The sequence below is a fragment of the Lissotriton vulgaris genome, chromosome 2_1, assembly GCF_964263255.1.
Source record: "Lissotriton vulgaris chromosome 2_1, aLisVul1.2, whole genome shotgun sequence".
In the NCBI taxonomy this organism is placed as follows: Eukaryota; Metazoa; Chordata; class Amphibia; order Caudata; family Salamandridae; genus Lissotriton; species Lissotriton vulgaris.
Genome location: NC_141687.1, coordinates 1,062,994,993 through 1,063,015,753, shown reverse-complemented (window position 1 = coordinate 1,063,015,753; position 20,761 = coordinate 1,062,994,993). Strand labels below are relative to the sequence as shown.

Genomic DNA, 20,761 nt, shown 5'->3' with positions numbered 1-20,761 from the left:
TTTTTTATATATATCTAGTGATAGTCTTACTCAATATCATTTATTATTATTAGATCCATATTATTTATACACCTGTACTATTTCAATCGACATCACGAATAATAACATCTACGCGCCATTTTGAATTGGGACGCGTTTGTGATTTCTAGATCGAGACACACAATATCTACGCGCCATTTTGAATTGGGGCGCGTTTTGGAACCTTCCTTCCCCATTAGTCCTACTTTTCTATCTTTTGACATCACGAGTGGTGGTGTTTTCGCGCCATTTAGTCCCTTTAAATCAGACACTAGTCGTCCGGCATTTATCTTCATTTTACGTGGAGGATTGGTCCCCACACCACGAACGTCGGAGCAGCACCATCTTGTTGTACATCTATCATTTACCTACTGAAGGTAAGAGTCCCTTCGCGTTGGGTGCTTCTTGATATGTTCCACTTTCAAACTATTGTGTCTTTTACCAATAGCTAGAAACTTTTTCGCTAATACACTATCCTGGCTCTCATTTCAGTGGCGTTTTTCTTCTTTGCATCAAGGCATCCTCGCCTATTGATATACATCAGGTTTCCCGTTACATCTCAACACTTTATTAACAAGGTAAATGGGACATATACAAACTTTATCACCCTGCAGTTTAATCGATGTATTGTATTCATCGAGGGTTACGATTCCGTCAGTGACATTTAAGCATGTATCTCTCTGTCTTTTCCTTTTTTTTAAATCATTAGCGATACTGCTTCCAACGTCCTGTTAAAGATATACCCTTAATCATCACGCATCGCTACCTCCCTTCGGAATAATTAAGGTATCTATACAGCGTTTTTGTACCATGTGGTCTAGCTGTGCCTCTGATGGAATAACATCTATCTCTTGCCTATTATTGATTAGCGCCTACTATTGATCAGCGCCTTTTTTGTGCTATTTTTCTTTTTCTATTCCTACGCTGTCTCCCCCTGTTTATTAGTTGTGAGATTCCGCTTGGGATTGGAGTGCTGCGATACATCAAACAGGAACCACTTTGCTGCTCTATATAAATATATTTGATTTTATCAGCATTATCGGAACATAGAGTATTACCATATATCAGGTAACTATATGATTACAGTTAACTAATAGTTTCCATTCAGGCTAACAATTAGTAATTCAGTACGTTTTATACTGTGGCCTCATCCTTATGGAGATTCTTAGGATGAGGTCATTAGGAGACCCTTTCTCCTGCTTATAATCACATACAAGGCAACTGAAGACTGTTTTTTGTTACCTAGGTTGTTCCATAACGCATTCATGAATGAGGTTGGCTATATTATTGATGCCTCCCCTCGATTGTTCTTTGGAGTAGTAGAGGGTCACTCCCCTCGTGTGAGCAGTCATATAAATGTATATCTCCCTTCCTTATTAACGGGGTTCAATACCCTGAACCCCCCCTCCACCTTTTTTCCTCAAAACCCCCCCTTTTTTCTTTTTTCTTCATCTTTTTTCCTCCCCCTTGCCCCCTTTACCCCTGCTTGTCCTTTATCCTAACAATTTATATATATAGTGCCATCCACATGTCTTGATCAGCGATTTTTGACCCATTGTGTTCAAAATTGGGAACATGTGTCCTAGCTCTACCCCACTTACGTATGTCTCTCCCCTTATTAGGATTCATTTCATCAGAGATATAATATTTTCACTAAAGATACCTGAAGATTTTACCTTCCATCATTTTACTGTATGGATAGAGTATCCTCCTTTGTAAGTATACCACCATGTATTGTGTACTATGTCACATCAGCATTTTTTCAACATGTACTATCAGTTTCTATGTTTCGTATATAATATGCCTACAACTTTTACCAACATATATGTCTAGATGCAATCTCTTATATTTGATTGAAAAATATATACGTTGACTCATATAGATGTCATCAGTCTCTTGTATATGACAGGGCTTTCTCTAAATGACCATTCTCTGTTCCAGTCAGATACTGTACAATCGCAAGATATCAGTTTGTCAATCTTTGGCGTTAAGTGAACAAATTAATAGTCCCGGTCAGTTAGGTACTAAGGAATGTTGATTCTAGATTTTAACACTGTTAACCTTGCTTGTCATTTGCAGTTTATTTTTCTGTATATTTGTTGGCGTATTGATATAAAATTATAAATGTGTGTATAGTATACTAACATATATATTTTTCTCTTATAAATGTATTTTCAGGACTTAATCTGTGACTCCTGAAGAAGGCGGTTCACTGCCGAAACGCGCGTCGAGTTTTTATGCTTTCTTAATACCTTAGTTATTAAATGTGATTTTTGAATGCAATTTGAATTGTATTTAATATGAGTTTTATGCTATATGTTTATTTCTATTACAATTGTGTGTAATTGATGAATTTTTATTCTTAACATGTGGTCTGACCTTTTGGTCATTTACTATATGATTTTTAATATACTGATTAAAAATATGCGTTTTATATAAACTGCGATTTTTTCGATTATTCCTTTGACCACTGGTTTGGATTCATTGTTCACTTAAGTCTTTTGATGGCCTAGGATTTTTTCTCACACCCCTTGGGGGGTTGGAGGTCCCATGCCTGGAACATTACTACATTGCCGCACAACTCCAACCCGCAGTGCATTGGTTAGATGGGGACAACAATTGGGAAAAGACCCTGCTGGCGGGGACTCTTGGAGACAGGGAGCTGTCCTAATTACTTATGATGGTTGCAGGGGTGCCTCTGGCATGCCCATTTATAGTGCGTCATGTGGCGGAAATGTGGGCAGTTGTGGTCCGGAAGTACTGAAGAGGGATCCCTAAGTGCCGGACATGCCCCTGTGGGTGGTCCAGCCATTCCGTCAGATTGTCGCATCCATGTCAGTGCGAAAATGGCGTGAAGGGGTTTGCCAAACCATGGGTGACCTATATGATAATGCAAGAATATCACACGTGCACAGGCGCAGGAGATGTTTGAGTTGGGTCCCAGTCAATTCCTACAGTATGAAAAAATTGCACAGGTGTCGAGGGACCTTTGGCCCACATTCCCAGATGAACACCTGGTCTCCCAGACACTATAGACTCTGCTGATGATGAATAAAGGTTGCAGGCTGATTTCGCATTTATACTGGGCGATCCGGGAGAATCGAGTGAAAGGGGGTTACCAATTCAAGCGAAATGGGAGGCACTGACAGGGGAGCATTTCACTGACAAGAACTGGGTCAAGTTCCATTAAGGGGTCAAACAAAAGAGTGCAAATACAAGGTTTAAAGCAATACAATTTAATTATGTCCATCAAACGTATTTGACCCTGAAAATGTTTCGCAAGATCTACCCAGAACGATCGGGGCAATGTCCTCGCTGTGGAGAGTCAGGGGCTGCGTTCTTACACATGGCTTGGTCATGCCCTGAGCTTCAAGGGTATTAGGCGACAGTTCTGGAGGCATTGAGGGGTGCAACAGGGTGGGAGATAGCAGGAGATCTCCAGGTGGGATTGTTGCCTCGACCTAAAAATAAGAATCTTAGTCAGGAACTTGTCCTCTTAAAGCTGGTGCTGGAAAAGTGGCAGATAGCCATATCATGGATGGGCCGCCGTCCACCCAGCATGTCACAATGGGTACGGGATATGCAGTAATAGGCGTGATTCGAAAGCAGCAGACCAGACACAATGAGAAACTGGAAGATGACGTACAGGGGTGGAGAGCAATGGTGGCGGAGCTGGTGGACGGGGGAACAGACGGAGCAGATAGAGAAATAGCAGGGGGGAGTATACACTCCAGACAGGAGCCAGACAATACAGAGGAGATGAGAGAGGCAGGGTAGCACAGTAATTCTGGAAAGGATAAAGAAGTAGCAGAGATGCTCAGTTCATCAAGGTACATCAAAAGGGAGTACACACCGGACATGGTAGGGGGATGGGGTGGAGTTGAGTTGAGTTGGGGGAAGGGGGTTGGGAGGGAGGTAGGCTGGTTGATCCATAGTGCAGAAGCCTGGAGGAATGGGCCATAGCAGGGATCCAGTGTCCATGAGCAAGGCTTCATACATACGATACAGGAGGAGGGGGACCGGGGACGCCTGAATACTGATTGAATTTGATGCTGTTGTACTTGGGCTAGGGCCGATTGTATCTGGAATTTGAACACTCAGTATTGTATGCCCACGTTGTGGAACATGCCAATATCTGTGATGTTTGTTTTGAATAAAAGATTAATAAAGATATATTTTTAAAAAGATACAAATTCCACTGCAATTAACAACAAAACTAAATGTTCTGCTTCATTTATTTAAGAACACAAGCTATGTCCTCTGTATGGCTGACAGTGGGTACTTTACTCACTAGCACATCTCACATTTATATGAGACCTTCATTAATTTCCTTTCATCAGCTCCACACAGAGTAGAACCTAATCCGGAATTAATATAATAATTATTTTGTCACATTTCAAAGCTACTAATTTTATATATGGACATAGCTAGTTGAATGTACTTGTGGCACTGTCTCCCTTGCAATGCATTATGGGTAGGGTGTATTTATTATATCGTCTGCAGGGTGCAGTACCATAGAGGCCAAAAGAGGTCCCCTGGGACCCCTTTTGGCCACATATGCTACGGCACCCTGTAACATGTCTAGATAAAAAATAAATTGACATTTATAATGCCACTAACTACAACTCTAACAAATGCAAGACCAATTGCATTTACAATGCAATAGGTCTTGAATTTGTTAAAGTTAGAGCTGTTGGGGTTGAAAATGACAGTTTTTTACTTTTGCTTTTTTATACCATTGGCAACAGTGCAAAGCAAATATAATAATTCCACTGAAAATTAAAACAAACAAACATTTTGCCCCATTTTTATAATCTGCTCCTGTCCCTGTCCTTTGTATATGGTGGCTTTTCATTGGCCAATAGGCTTAGTAGTACCTCCTTAGTACTGCCTAGTCTCATTACTCCCTAGGTTTTAAGTACAACTTTGCTCTATGTGAATTACTCCTTAAATTTTAAGTACACCCACAGAACACTATTATCTTAATGGGCTTTAGACAGAACACAGACTTTAGCCACAAAGAAACTTTGCAGTGGTTACTTTACTCACTAGCACATCTCACATTTATAGGAGACCTTCTATAAATGTTCCCTTCCTCAGCTCCACACAGAGTAGGACCTAATCCAGAATTAATATAATTATTTTGTCACATATCAAAGCTACTAATTTTATATATGGACATAGCTATTTGAATGTAATTGTGGTACGGTCTTGCATGCAATGTATCATGGGTAGGGTGGATTTACCATGCAGTGTGCAGGACCACATGTGTCCAAAAATGGCCTGTGGTACCTCTTTTGGCCACATATGGTACTGCACCCTATAACATGACTAGGCAAAAAGCACTGGCATTTATAGTGCCAATAACTCCAAATTTGCAGGGCGCAGTACTATATGTGGCCAAAAGAGGTACCATGCGACCTCTTTTGGCCACATATGGTTCTGCACCCTGCAACATGGCTAGGTAAAACAAGCATTTGCAATGCAATAGGTCTTGGTTTTACGCAAATTTGAGCTATTGGCATTGTAAATAATGCCTTTTATTTATGTTTTGGTTTTTAAAACAAATAAAAGGCATTTTCATTTACAATGCCAATAGATTAAACTTGTGTAAATACAAGACCTATTGCATTGCAGAGTGGTAGGCCCTAGACCGTCTCAAATTTCAAACTCTTGACATTTATTCAGAGGTTAGGCAGATTCTTCTTCCCAAGGACCACCCAACCAAAAAAAGAAGAATCAAGAGAAACAGTCACAGCTCATCCGCTTTTTTACATGGTAACCTCACCAGAGGCATACGTATTGCTTTCTAGAAAGCTAGGCCTCAAAAGTTTTAGACCTATCTACTGCCTTAAATACAGTTGGATGGTCACTGCCCAAATGAAAGCAGCAGCTGTAGGTTTTGTCAGCATCTCACTCATACAATGCACTTTTTGTCCTTCTGTACTTTTTACAACAACCTTATGTCTACATAGCTCAAAGTTTTTCTTTCAGCATGTTAGAATGGCTAACTTTAGCGACAAAGTACTGTCGTATTTGTGCACAGTAAAAGAGGCTCATAAAACGGATTTAAATCCTGTCTTGACTCATTTTCATGCATTTTTTTAATTAAAAAAAAACTTTATTTTTAACTGGTACTTGTACAATCTGCAGTTTATACTATAGTATCATATTGTCTTTCGGTAGCCCAGTGTATAAGACCATCACCATCAAAGACTTAATACTGACAGAAGGTGGATGGCCCCAAGCGTCAAAGGTTGAGGATGCTCTCATCTTGGAAACCTTATCTCCAAAAGTCACAAGATTGTGTGAAGCAGATAACTGTTTCATCCACTTGGACTGACATTACATTACAACAAACTCATGATAACAAATCTCTATTCACTCCTGACAGAAAGAGAAGAGGAAAAAGCGCTCTAATCTTCCCTGAACTGTTCCACTTGTGAGCACCTTAGTAGCATGTTTCGCACCATGATAGCATTCAGACATTAGCTTTTATAATACATGGAAGCATATCATTCCCTGCATAAAAGCCTGTCTCAAACTTCCTTATTACAGGCTACTTGTGATGTCACTAGTAATAAAGAAATTAAGTAGTTGCTCAACTGCAATAAGTTATTACAGTGGAGTTGTGGCGTCATAATGCCTACTGCCAAAACCAGCACACAAGGTGAAAGGCAGATCAAAGCAGCAGAAACTGGTTTTTCATTTTTACTTTCTTTCAGAGGAAAACAATACCCATTGCCTAACATTTTAAGACTATTGCAAGTCATCTCAGAGTTCCATAACTTTATAAATTAACTTGACCTTCGGCCTTGTTAATCTATATGGTCCCAGAACTCCTCAGTGACTGCAATGTACAGCAGGTGTTACTCTACCCAATATATAATGGGCAAGTAACAGTTGCTACACCATATCATATATAATGGGCAAGTAACAGTTGAGCAATATGCTGCATCTTAGCAAGAGAAAGAGATGAGAAGGTGCACAGGGATTCAGTACATGGCTGATAAAATACCTGAGCTTTGGGCTGTTCAGGATACCTCAAAGACTTGCTCTTCTCGATCTTACACAGCTGCGCTTTGGCCTTCTTCAAAAGGCTGGCCACTCGCTTATCCGTCAAAGGAAGCTTATCTACTTGAGCCAACATGGAATTTATGGAAGGCTTGACGTTCCCAACAGTATATGAGGTGGGACTGGAGAGGCAGGGAGTGTTCTCTATGACAGGGGGTGCCGGAGTGTGTTCTTCTGGATTTTTGTCTAACGAACTTCGGCCTTTCTTGGGAAATTTGCTTTTAGTGCCAGCTCCATCACTGATGGTTGTTGCTGGGGACATGTCCTCAGTCACCATGTCTGCAGCTGTTGCCTTCTTTCTGCCTGCTGCCTTTTTGATGGAGGAAAACACTTGGCCATCATAGGTGCAAAGCCTTTCTTTGGACACTCTGTTGATGGAAAGGTGACCAGTGTTACCCTGCCCTTCTGAGCCCTTCTTTTGCTTTTCTTTGCAGGACTCACGCTTGTTCTCCTTTTCCTTTGAGCGCTCTTTTTCCCTGCTCTTTTTCTCTAAGCCCTTAGCCGCCTCTTTTTCCTTGGAGGGCTCTACTGGTAGACTCTGCCTGTGCCTCCCACGCTCAGTCTGGGGACCAGACGGGAACCAAGGGAAAAGCGGAGCAGAGCTTTTGGAGAAGTGTTCAACCGGAGCGCTAGTCTGTTTTCTCAGTCGTGGACTCTTTTCAGTAGGTTCCCCAGATGGCAAAAGGGGAGAGGAAGAAAATGTGAAAGTAGAGTTTAAGGCACTGGTGGTCAGAGAGCTAACGGAAATGCTAGTTAATGAAGAAGTGATAGGAGACTGAGGGGCGAGAGAAGACAGCTCAGAATTACTAAACCTTCTGCTTCTTGTCCGCATAGAGTGTGAAGGAGATCTGGGCTCGGACCTTATTGGACTGAAGACCCTCCTGTTCCTTCTCCTTGAAGAAAGCCCTGAAGCAGATCCACCTGAGCGACCAACAGCAGAAGGAAGGGTTACAGATTCAAAAATTCTGGAGTGGGCTTCACTTGGAGTGAACCTTGGTGCTCGGAGCAGGGGACTTCTTTTGTGCACATCATATCTCTGTCCACCATGGAGAGCAGAAAATAAACGCCCGTGCCCAGCTGCACCATGCGGGGAGAAACCAGAGGCTGAGGTCAAGCCAACATCCTCTGCGGTCAGTGGTGGGGGCCTGAAATTATCAAATATTGGTTTGCGAATAAGTCCTTCTTTGGCATACTTTGCAGAGGAGAAACACTGCAAATCCGATCGAGAGCGCTTCAATGACGTCCATTTGAATGTAGGTTCCCGTAGAATGGATCTACGCTTCTCGTGGATGGGCAGAGTCGAAGACAGGAAGGAAGAGGTTAGTGGCATCGTTGGAGGCATTAGCCAAGGAGTGTGTTCCGAGAGACTGGAAGGGTGATGAAGACCAGGGGTAGGAGTCAGTAAGGGTGGAGGAGGAGATGTTGAAGCTTGCTTCTGTGAAACAGCCTGTACAGATGCCACCCTTTTAGCTGTGCGCAAACCAAAAGATCTCTCAGAAATGGCAAGCCTTCTGCTTCTGCGGTCCCGACTCTCAGTTTCTGGAGATGGTGGGCAGGGCATGGGCAAGTGCATGTCAGGAGTTTGGGTTCGCTCATCTGAGAGAGCCTGCATCTCTTCTGACGCCTGAGAATCCGTTGATGTATCAACACTCGGGCTGCTGGACCTAGATTCATCAGAGGACATTTGAGAGGAATGCTGGGACAGTGCACTGGACTTTTCGCTAGAGCCACAGGAGGCAGTGCTGAAACGGCTGTTCGGCGTCGACTCAAGTCGTGATATTTTTACTGGCGGATCATAGTCCTCATCTTCAATGAACCTCTTGGGAGTCTTGATAATACGGGAGGAGATGGCACTAACCACAGGCATGATAAACTGACGGATGTGCTTGAGCTGTGTCCTCCCCTTCCGACCTTGTAGCTTTGCTGCTTCCTTCTCTATTTTCTTTTGGGCTCCCTTCTTTGCCCGTTGCAGGAGCTGTTTTGCTATGGTGGCATCTGTTCTTTTAGTGGAGGGGATAACCCTGACTGGTTTTACCCGACGTGGACTCTGTCTGAATGCCCCTTTTGACTCCCTAACAAGGGACAATGTCATCTCCTTCTCTTTGCGAGCCCGTTGGGTTTTCTCCAGAGGGCTAACAGCCTGCTCGGCGGGGGCATCTCTCAATCGCGTGGAAGACGGCGGTCGCCCCCGGCGGCGAACAATGGGGACTATCCCTTTCCTTCCAATATGAAGCTTATTAGTCTTGAATTTGGACTTCAGGGGTGACAATTTCCCAGTACGTAGCTTCCTGATTTTGGCAGCATGCTGAAATGCAGTGGAAGGAATGTGCTTAATTTTTTTAAAGTTCTCCCTATCTTTCTTCATGAGCCCAGGCAGCTCCTTCTTTTGGGCCAATTTAAATTTGACATTATGCAGGATTGGCGGTCGCCCACGTCGTTTTTCTCCAAGTTTTGTTTCAGTTTTCTTCGCTCTCTCCACAGATTTGGTTTCCGTTTTGCTCGGAGGTGGGAACGTGACAGGAGATTTGGAGTGGACAGCGGAACTCTGAACTGCGCAGGCTCGCGGTCTCCCACGGGGCTTACGTGGACTGGACGGAACTGCAAGAAGAATAAAAAAAAAAAAAGAAGCCATTAACCAGATGACCATTTTTAATGGGTTCTCTCATAACAGTGCACAGAACTGAAAAATGTATGGCAATACTAAGAACAAATGGGGCCCTCTTGCGAGTACCCTGCTTGAGTTTCCCCTCTCGGACTAACTGAAATGTTGAGTACATGCACTCAAGTGAAAACCCAGCTCTAACCAGTCAGGAATCCTTCACTGTAACCATAGTTTCAACTACTGGGATATTGTGCCTTTAATTGGAACTCAGGTCAAACCATAAAAACAACAACTAGGACACCTGGGGTTCTAAACCAAGCTCTAAAAAAATGAGATAAAAGCCATGAATCCAGGAACCTAACTGCATCTCTAACAATAAGGCTAACGTTTAGGGTACATGGGCTGCTGGAACGAACAAGATTTAAAACTAACAACCAAGCTTTAACGACATGCGTAAGTGAGGTCTGCTGATCTCGAATACCATCAATAACATCAACTCCGGATCTTAGGCTCTACTACGAGCTCCAGCAATGTAGGTCACAGCCAAGACTAATTCCAAACTCTTATAGAGTAGGGTTAATAGGTAGACCTTTTTTTGTGGCTTTAATCCTACATCCACCAGTGGGACGGAAAACCATTCTGTGGACTATAATGCAAACTAAAACTATTTATATAGAGGTTTAGCTCTAATCTTATGGCAGTCGGAATCAAAATATGGTATTTGTAGCTTGGTCATCAAAACACAAAAAAGAACCCTTGTGTCTAAAATGCAGTGTTAGCCTAGCTGGAAAAGCACACCTACCTAGAAGAGTTCCTTCTTTATGACGGTCTCCCTCATCCACCAAATGTGGCATGCTTCATAATGGAGGAACCTCCTCATATCATGATACCTAGTCCTGATACAGGCTACAACACCCTCATTGAGAGGGAGGAGCTCAGGGATGTTTTTTGTACTAAGAGGTATATGCTAAATAGCCAACTGTGGAGCCTGGGGTAGTAAGTGCAGCAGAGCGAGTGAAAAAATTGATTAAAAACTAACTACAGGGTTTTTCTGCAAGGCGTTTATTAGGGCGACCTAGGCTAGGATCAAAAAGTGTAACAGAGAGCACTCTGCGACACACAAGCGGGTTTAATCATGATACAATGAGGTTCCCAAATGATAAAACATGCTACCTACCTCTCCAAGGTAGGTGTGTTTTTCCAGCTAGACTAGCACTGCTCTACTTTAGACCCAAGGGTCCATATTTGTTTTTTGATATATGAAGTAGGGGAGCCAACTCTTGCAGGGCGCTAAACCTCCTCCTTCCCTTCTTTGTGAATCAATGTGTAGCTCACTGCCACTGCTGACATAGCCAGTATTGTGCACACCAAGAAAGATAACCCAACATATCACAGTAATGTCTGCTGTGCTTCTACTATATTCTAAAATAACAGTCCTACCATCCTACTACATCCAGAACTAGTGGAGTCATCTAAAGTGCTTATATTGTACCCTTAACAAGCATCAATACCTGTTGTACTTCTAATATGCCCAGCACCATCTAGTGTGTGTCAAATATATCCTGAATTAGAAGCACTGCTTGGTGTACACCGAACATATATGTTGAATAGGCCTCACCCAAATAGTTGATTTTCCTTATCCTCTGCGATCTATATCCACACACCTATGTCTTCATAGGCTCTTTTCCTGATTTCACCATCTTCCAAGGAATCCCTACTGTTTCACGGAGGGCTGTAGCCCAAACCACTGTCTCCGTAAAGCAATGTGCGGAGGGGGGCTGTGATAAAGCATGCCACCTCAGGGTGGGTGAGGCTTTCATCTTCAAGATTTATTAGACTGGTTAGAGGCACACAACATTGCTATTGCCCCAGTCCTGTATATCCCTTTGTGACTACAGACCACTAGAAGCTTTTGTGAAGAAAGCATGTTACTTACCTGTAACTTTAGTTCTCCAGTATTGGAAACTTTCATAGATTCACATGCTTGAATCATTCCCCATCGTCGAGATTGGAGTCCTGGGTATATACAAAAATAGTAGTACAAACCACTACACATCAGAAACTAGGCCAAGGCCCATTTTAGTTTTGTAACATATCCACCTCTTTTTGTAAAAGAGACCAAATAAAATCAACAACCAATCAGATTAGCCTCACCTGGTAGAACCTTCCTGAGAGAACCTCAGACCCTCAGATTTTTGTAAACTTAGTGCCACAGTATAACCATAAAATGCAGAAGGTCGAGCTTTCCCAGGGGAAGAGGGTGGGTCACATGTACATCTATGAAAGTTTCCAATACCGGAGAACTAAAGTTAAAGGTAAGTAACTTGTTTTCTTACTCCAGTATTGGAACTTTCATAGATTCCCATGCTTGAATCAGAGTAGCTAGCAGTCTTGAGCACATTTCTTTGCGTGTATCAAACTCAACTTAAAACAACAATGCATCAATACGATTAAAGTAAACAATAAACATCAAGTAAATATCAGTTAACACTTTACCAACTATTTATTTTTTATTTGCAGAGAGAAAGATGATAATCTCAAAAATCTGAGTAAACAACATCTGAATGCGTTCAGAATTAAACACTCATTTTAAAATTCAACAAAGAACGTGCAAAGAAAGTATAAAGAAAAATGGAAGGAGAGATGAGAGGGAAAGCTCACCGCTTATTGGAAGAGGTTCCTCAGGACTGCTTGACCTACAGCAGCGACGCGGCGCATTGAAGAATCCAAGCAATAATGTCTTGTGAAGCTATGAGTGCTCTTCCAGGTTGCTGCCCTGCAGATGTCCATGATAGGCACTCCCGCAAAGAGGGCCTTAGAAGAAGAGATTGCCCTCGTGGATTGAGTACGGACTTTCCCCTCAAGCGGCTTCCCTGCAGCTTGATGACAATATTTGATAACGCTTGAAATCCAACGTGTAATCCCCTGTTTGGAAAGGGGAAATCCTTTACGAGGAGCACTATAAGCCACAAAGGTGAGGTGATTTATTAAAATCCTTAGTTCTCTGAAGATAGAACTTCAGGCAACGTTGAATATCCAATGAGTGAAGAGGCCTTTCAGCCGGAGTCGTAGGCTGAGGGAAAAAAAGACGTTGCACTGTTACATTTAAATGAAAGTCCAAAGGTACTTTTGGGATGAACTTGGGGTTGGTATGGAGTATAACTGTTTCATTGTCGAACTGAAGAAAGGGCTCCTGAATGGTTAGTGCCTGTAACTCGCTGACCCTCCTAGCTGAAGTCAAGGCTAGAAGAAAAGCCACCTTCCAAGGGAGGAATTTCAAGCCTGATTTATGTATAGGTTTGAATGGATGCTTCATGAGCTGGGACAGGCTACATTTAGGTGCCATAGTGGTGGAGGAGGCTTTACTAGAGGGAAGGCTCGAAAAAGCCCTTTTATAAACTGCTTAACAATCCTTGCTGGCCAGAGCGAAGGGCCGGAGGATGTTCTCCTAAATCGAGAAATGGCTGTGAGATGAACTTTAATGGATGAACGAGCCAGACCTGCTTTCGCCAAAGAAAGAATGTAAGGAAGGAGTTACTGAGCCGAGGAAGAGAATGGGTGAAACGACGAGTCATGGCACCAGTGGCAAAACCTCTTCCACTTCAGCTTGTACGTTTTGTTTGTACTCTGAGCTTGAGAATGTCTCTACATTCCACAGAGTCTTACATCAAGAAATTCTCTGTGCTCAGGAGCCACGCCGAAGTTCGCTCTACCTACTGGTGGTCTTGAAGGTGTGGTTCCTTTCCTTAGATGTCCCTAAAGTGCAGGGTTACCATCGATTTGGCTGCATCATTGTTTTTTTCAAGCTGCTGCAGGGTTTCATCAACTGTACTGTCAAAGAGTTGTTCTCCGCTGAATGTGGGGTTAATGGGGTTTGCTTAGAATTTATGTTTGAAGCCCGACACCCTTAGCCAGGCGTGTCTTCTAAGGGTGGTCCTTACCATTACCTGTCTATTTGCTGTATCTGCATCATCTAGTGCAGATTTGAAGCATGCGTTGGCAATTTTTTCCCTTTCTCTGCAAGGGACACTAAACTTCTCTTGCATTACTCTGTTTCATCAGCTCTGCCATCTCCTCCCAGTGCTGCATACCTGTTGAGCAGGGCAATCGAATTGACTGTGCCATCGAGTAGCAGATCCCCTCCCAAACTTTCACCCCACAATATCCATCTTTTAACTTTAACTGGAGTTGCTCCGGGGGCAGTGGGGTCATTTCCCTCTTTCTCTTTCTTGCTGTGGCAGCAATAATAGAGTCTCATGGTACTGTCCCTCAAATATAAGAAGGGTCCTCTGAAGAGTTTTTATATTTCTTTTCAGCCCTTCGTGTTACTGACCTGCATGTTGCAGGTTCCTTGAAGGCCCATCTTCCCTGGGCCATTATGCTAGTAGCATGGGTAGGTACGGACTCCTACTTTGGGATGGTAGTAATGTCTCGAATAGAAAACATGACTGAGATTTTTCTTCCCCAAGTTCTACACCATACTTATGTGCAGCCTTCTTTATTATCTGGTTGTACATGGCGTTGTCGTCCAGGAGGCAAAGGTCTCGACGAATAAGTGTATCTCCCCTCCTCAGCCTCTAGGTCCTCCCATGGAGTTTTTAGGTGTTCCAACCCCTCTGTATCCTGGAACATGTGCTGGGACTCTGGGTCCTCTTACTCGAAGATCTCATATCTCCTCCTCCTGTGATTCATTAGTGGCTCTAGTTTTTCTGGGTCTTTGTTAGTGTTTGGTCCATCTAAGTTTTCAGCGAAATTCTGAATTCTCTGAGAGACATAAGATTTAGTAAGGCGCTTCTTTTGTGCTATTCATATATACTGTTTGTAGACGCTGCTGCTTTTACACTATTGACTCTCAGGTCATTATGTGGTAGGCCTATGGTTTGAAAGTATTTAGCCGTTTTAGTGTTTTAAGCGCAATCCCCTTTTTAAACACAGGCTTCTGCTACTCTATTTTTCTAAATACCCAACCTTACCTTCTGTAGTGCCTCGTGACTCTGGTTCGCCGCGGGTGTTTGTCCAGTTTGTGCGGAGTGTGTGTGTGGTGGTGTTTCGTTTTTCTCCACTAGCTGGCCGCCATATTCAGTAGTTAACGGTCCAGCTTTTTGTGCTGCTGGGAGAATTTCCGGGCAATTAGGTGATAAGTTAGAATGGAAACCAGGACGTGAAGCAGGTCCGCCAAAGGCAAGGTCATCTGCGCCCGTCCGCGCCTGGACCCACGCTCAATTGATCAAATATTCAAGTAAAGAACTGCAGGCAATTCAGAAAGCTGGTGAGTTGTCTCTGTCGTCCCCATACTCTATCCCCCAATTTGGAATGCTACAAATGTCAAGCTTGCAACATTGACCTTAAGGAGACCTATATAAAGCAGCAGGATCTCAGTAGATCCCCTGAAGCCCTTGTAGGGAAAACGGAGAGGCAATTTTTAGGGAGGGAGGTCTTGAGTATGCTTCTCAACACAAGATCCCTTATTAAAAATAAATATGAGGGGGGCGTGGCCAAGATGGCGGCGGAGTAGGATGTGCATTACAGTCCCTCCAGCGCCGCCTGCTTAATAGCTTTGTTTTTTGCCCTACCTGGTGCCCCGCCGAGCGGCTAAAGGTGCGCCCGGGAGTCCCCTAGATGCCCTGCTTCTAACGGTGCCCTTCTATTGCATCGGATTGAGGGTGATCGCCATTCTGCTGAGGTGCGGCCTCAGAGCCCAGAGCTGGCCGGCCGCGTGTACGGAGGCTCGTAACAGGGGAGTGCTACGTCTTGAGCTCAGAGTGCCTGGTGACGGAGCTGAAGTGCGGTGGCGGCAGGCATTGGGCTGAGGACTGCAAACGGGGGGCTTGACGCTGATGAGAAGCCATAGCGGTGGCGGAAGCAGTAACGAGGCTCAGGCGCCATTACACGGAGTCCGTTGGAGGACGGGCGTGGCTGCGGTCTGCCAGACTGCGTTTCGGCCCGTGGCTCGGCGGGCGCGGCGGGACCTCACCTGGGCCTTGAAGCAAAGGGCAGTAACTGTGGGACCCCCTGAAGCGACAGTCAGTGACTGTGAGACCCCCCCCCTGTGCAGCTAACCTGTGGAAAGCGGCATCGGTCCGCGGCTCGGCGGGAACCGCTGGGAGGCTATGCCCCTCCCCCCCCCCAAGCGGACCATCCGCGGCCTAGCCTGGGCCTGTGCTCAGACTTCGGTGTGGGCCTAGCTGTTGCTGCCAGGGCCCGGTGGCGGCATTGCGCGCGATCTCCTCTCAAGCATTGGTTGCGGCGTAGGGCTTCCTGATCCCGGACTCGGGGGCTCCAGACATCGGCGGGCAAGAAGAGCACTGGGGGGCGGAGGTACACGTGAGGCCTGCCAAAGCCCCTGGACATCCCTTGGTAGCTCCAGTCTCCGGTCGAACCATCCAGTGTGTGCGGGTGGCGATTCAGAGGGTTTCTGGGAGAAAGGTTTGGCCCTTTGCACAGCCTTGCCGGTGCAGAATGAGGGCGCCGAGGTAGGAGCCGCAGGGGAGAGCAGAGAAATCCACCCAACAGCTCTCAAAAAGGGCTGCGCTCCCCTGCTCTGATGGTTCGTCCAACGGGTATTAAAAGCCGTACAGGCTGCCGCGGCTCAGAGCGGTGAGAGGGGCCCGGAGAGGAGGCTGCAGGTAAGAGCTTAGAGCTCCCCAGTCCCATGTAGGAGGCCCCATCTTATATCCAGCCCCTCACTCCCCCTCCCCTCCGCCCCCTCTCCCTCCCCCCTTCTGGCCCAAGAGACAGGTTGGGTGTCAGGCCGGGTTACTATAGATATGTAAATATTCAGGGCCGAGCTAGCCACCATTGGGGGGGCTCCCTCATCCCCCTCTCATCCTCCACTCACAAGCCTGCACAAGTGAGGTCGGACGAGGGGGATGTAAATCCTTTCATTAAAAAAGACGCCCACCTCCGCAATTAACCCCCTCTTCCCCTCCCCCAAGCCTTAGAGGTGGTAGCAGGTAAATGCCACCGGAGGCCTATGGGCCTTAGTGCTGTTCCTTAAGTGGTAGACAACCTCTTCTAATCCTGCTCGTTCCGAACCTAAAACACAGCAACCCATATCTCGTAAACAAGTGCTAAGGAGGATAGATATGTAAATGCCACTGTTAACTTGTGCATCCCACCAAGGATACACTTCCTGATTCATGGGAGTGCCCCTATGTCATAAACAGGCCACAGGATGAGGCGAAGTAGTCGCGGACACCCCCACCACCCCCAGCCAGCTGGGTTAACTGCACCTGACACCAGTCAAACAGTAGCGGGGTACTGCGAGGAGTGACGGCAGGGATAAGAATGGCGAGGTGGGGGTGCTAGGCCCACTCCTTATAGAGGGCTGATCCCCGGAGTCGGAACAAAATTCCTCTCTATCGACCATATGCTAGCTCGCCAGAAACCCTAAGGCTCATCTCTGTTAAGCTAAAAAGCCAACTACACTCGGGCTGTCATAATCGGAGGCTATCTCCCAGACTGTGGAAGAGGCGGTAAGTAAAAACAGACAAGTATGGATTCTCTGCCACAAGCTTCGAGCCTTAAAACAAGACCGGTCATGTCCCTCCAGCCAACTCAGATCGCACATATAGAGGAGCCCACGCACTTTACTAGTGAGGTGATCGTGGGTAGATAGAACTTAACGCCTTGCTTTTTTGTGGTGGTCCTTGTACGCATCTAACTAGGCGCCTTATAGGAATAGTGTCTGGGAAACTTAAGTTATGCGGGCTTATTTGCATGCTTGCAAATAAAGTATTGCCTTGGAATGTTCTTTTATGCTTGATCTGCTGCTAGTCCGGCACCAAGGTCTCACCTGCAAACCATAAAATATCATGGCTGACTTCACTTTGAAAGGGTGCTTTGATCAAAGGCAACGCATGCAGGAAATTGTAAAAAGATATAAACATGGTATGATCGGGGCCATGCATTTCTCAGTTTTTATAATGGCTAGTTGTGCTTCGTGGTAGCTCGTTGGGAATGGGAGGTGATGGGGTTGAAGGGTGCTTCCGCCGATCGGTTAGTTTTTGTATTCTTTTGACATGTGGGGAGAGCTTAGTTGATCACGCTGTTCTGTGTCCGCTTGTAACACTGATGTAGTGCCACGGGGCAGTATATTCTATAGTGCTTCATGCCGCTCCGTTTTCCCTTGGCGTTCAGAGGGGAGAGGGACAGATGCAACAGGTTCTGGGAGAGGGTGAAGGAACACGAAGGCAAGATTGGGAAGGAGTCTTCATAGTGGATTACCCCACAATGATGTCTGCCATGAAAGGCAGCAGAAGTTAGAAGATTTAGAAGAGGGCGAATAAAGTCAGATAGCAGGGGAAGCAGCGACATTTAGAGTAATCAAAACAAGAGTTTTGAAGTCTTGTTGCTCTGTTCGAGACAAATTAGATGGGCTACAGGGAGCCAAGAAACTGACCTCCCTCCATCTTTTAAGTCCACAGATGGACCTCTCATTTGTATTCTTTAGAGATATCTTTAGGACTTCGGCAGAAGAGGCAGTGAAAGGGTGAAAGACAATCTGACCCTGCAGACTTGTGGGGGGACAGAGGCAGAAATGAATATTTAGGGGCAGATGGCTTGGCAGGCACATTTGCATAGTGGGACATGGACTGTCCTTTCAGTGCTCAAGACCCACACCCTGTTCTTCCTGTCGGACCTCTTTGTTAATCCTTTATAGGTTCTTTGTTTGACTAGGGCAGTAGCTAGAAATCAGTGCACATAATACTGCCTGTTAACTGCCTGTTTCGCCCCAGGATACCTAGATCGGAACTGCAATGAGCAAAGGCTTTGACTGTGAAATGCAGATATTGATGTGTATAGTGTTTCTTCTGGAGAAATGCATGTCTCATCCCATGCAGAGTGGACCAGCTAGATCCTAGGCTCACCTTTTCACACAGAGACACATTTTCCTGTTGGTAGAGCGTCTCTTCATCTCTTGAATGGAGGATGGTCAGGTAGACAGGCACACAATGCTACAATGTTAGCAAGTGCTTGTTGGTTATGCACCCTGAGGACTGTGAGAAGGACAAAATAGAAAGTGGGAATGGGCTTTATGGTTTTCATTCAAATAAGCACTTCATTGTCGTGGTGAACAGCTAGGGGGCCCTGTGGTTCTTGTACAGGTCTGAGGTGGTAACACTTCTAACAGAAGGTTGCTGGTATCTGTGAGGACAGCTTGTACATCCATGTCAGTGGTGTGAAGTGGAAGGCAGTTCAGAGCTTCGATTCTTTGGGCCAGCATAGATGCGCTGCTTCAGCGGAATGCAGGAGTGCTATGGTGTAGTTAAAGCGGCTCATGTTCAGTCTGGTGCATCAGAGTGCTAACTCTATTGACGTGTTAAAGATGCGTTTAGATTATGAGCTGTTAAGGTTGGAAGAGTGTTCAAGTATTAGTTCTTTGCAAGGGTGTAAAATAGTGTCAACTTGTGAAGTGCAATGGTAGGATGGCTCATTTTGAGGGTGCAAGGGCAGAGACATTGTGAAATTGCATTGCTTATTTGTTGAACACATGGAGGGAGGACAGGAGAGATGGAATAGATGGTCCAAGAGAAGAAATGTGGGAAAACCAAAGAGGAAGAAAAGAAGCCCCATGAATACTGTAGCTTTCAATAGTATGCTAGTACATGTGTGTTTCTCCTGCTGTGTGCCCCTTTGTTGTAACTGTTATTGTATTTGTTGTTATTGTACTTACTCATCGCCTGTCCCCCTGTACTTGCTCCCCTCTGCTGCCCCGGTTTCCTCCCGCCCCGCTCCCCGCTTCCCGCCTCCGTTGATTTGCCACGCCCCCTTTCTTTCTGTACCCTCCCCGCTCCCGCCTCCCAGCTGCTCCGCCCTCCCTCACACTTCGCCATATATGGCGACCGTGCGAACGCACAGCGGTCATGCGCAGCGGGAGCGCCGATTGTGCGCCGAAGGCGCGCCAAAGGTAAGCCAGTCTGCGCCCGTCCGCGCCTGGACCGCGCCCAGTGCCAGAACCCCTGGCCCTCGCAGACCCCAGCCCACCCGCCGGACGTACGACGCCACCACCCTCAACGCACTCAACACCGGCCAACTCCCGGAATGCCACCAAGCCACCCCGAGATGCACCCACGGACCCTTCAGCTGCCGCTCATGCGAGTTCACCTGCATCCGGACCTGCACTACACCCACACCCACCAAGACCAAGACGAGCAACAACAGCAGCCACCTGAAGTGCATCCTGCTCAACACCCGCTCCGTCCACAGAAACGCCGTCGAGCTCTGGAACCTGCTCGACTCCACTTCACCAGACGTCGCCTTCCTCACGGAAACCTGGATGAACGCCTCTTCAGCGCCCGCCATCGCCATCCCAGACGGCTACAAGATCATCCGAAGGGACCGCATCAACCAGACCGGAGGAGGCATCGCCATCATCCACAGGAACACCATCCGCATCACGACCAACGCCGACGACACCCTGACAACCGCACTTCCAGGTCCACATCAACCCCAAGACCACCCTCAGAGGCACCCTCATCTACAGACCCCCGGGACCACGCACACAATTCAGCGAAGACATCGCCGACTTCATCAGCCCGCAGGCCCTCCCCTCCGCTGACTACATCCTCCTCGGGGACCTCAACTTCCACCTGGAGAACAACAACGACCGCAACACCACCACCCTGCTGGACAACCTCGCTAACCTCGGACTCAAGCAGCTGGTGACCACCCCCACCCACTACGCCGGACACACACTCGACCCAGTCTTCTCATCCAGCAAGGACATCGCCTTCAGCCACGCCACCGGACTCCACTGGACGGACCACAGCTGCGTCCACTTCAGCTTCAGAAGGACCACGATCCACCACCACCAACAACAGGCTGCACGCAGAAGCTGGAACAAGATCACAGCCGACCAGCTCGCGACTTCCCTGAGCAAGAACCCACCCACCAGCGCAATAAACCCCAGCCAAGCGGCCACCAACCTCACAAAGTGGATCATCGACTGCGCTGACAACCTCGCCCCCCTGAGGGCCCCGCTTAGCAGACCCGGCAGCAAGAAAGCCCCATGGTTCACCGAAGAACTCAAGAGCTCCAAAAAGAACTGCTGAGCCCTCGAGAGAA

At 46.2% G+C, this 20,761-nt stretch overlaps 1 protein-coding gene across 2 annotated transcripts in view; it reads right to left on the bottom strand.

Moving 5' to 3' along the window:
- The window catches only part of KMT2A (lysine methyltransferase 2A), a 1,431,261-nt gene that overhangs the window by 1,268,570 nt on the left and 141,930 nt on the right, over positions 1-20,761 (bottom strand). For both annotated transcript variants that reach the window (XM_086956712.1, XM_086956713.1), the window contains exon 3: positions 7,037-9,690. In XM_086956712.1, coding sequence (XP_086812838.1) covers positions 7,037-9,690 — 2,654 coding nt within the window. The remainder of the gene's footprint in view (positions 1-7,036; positions 9,691-20,761) is intronic.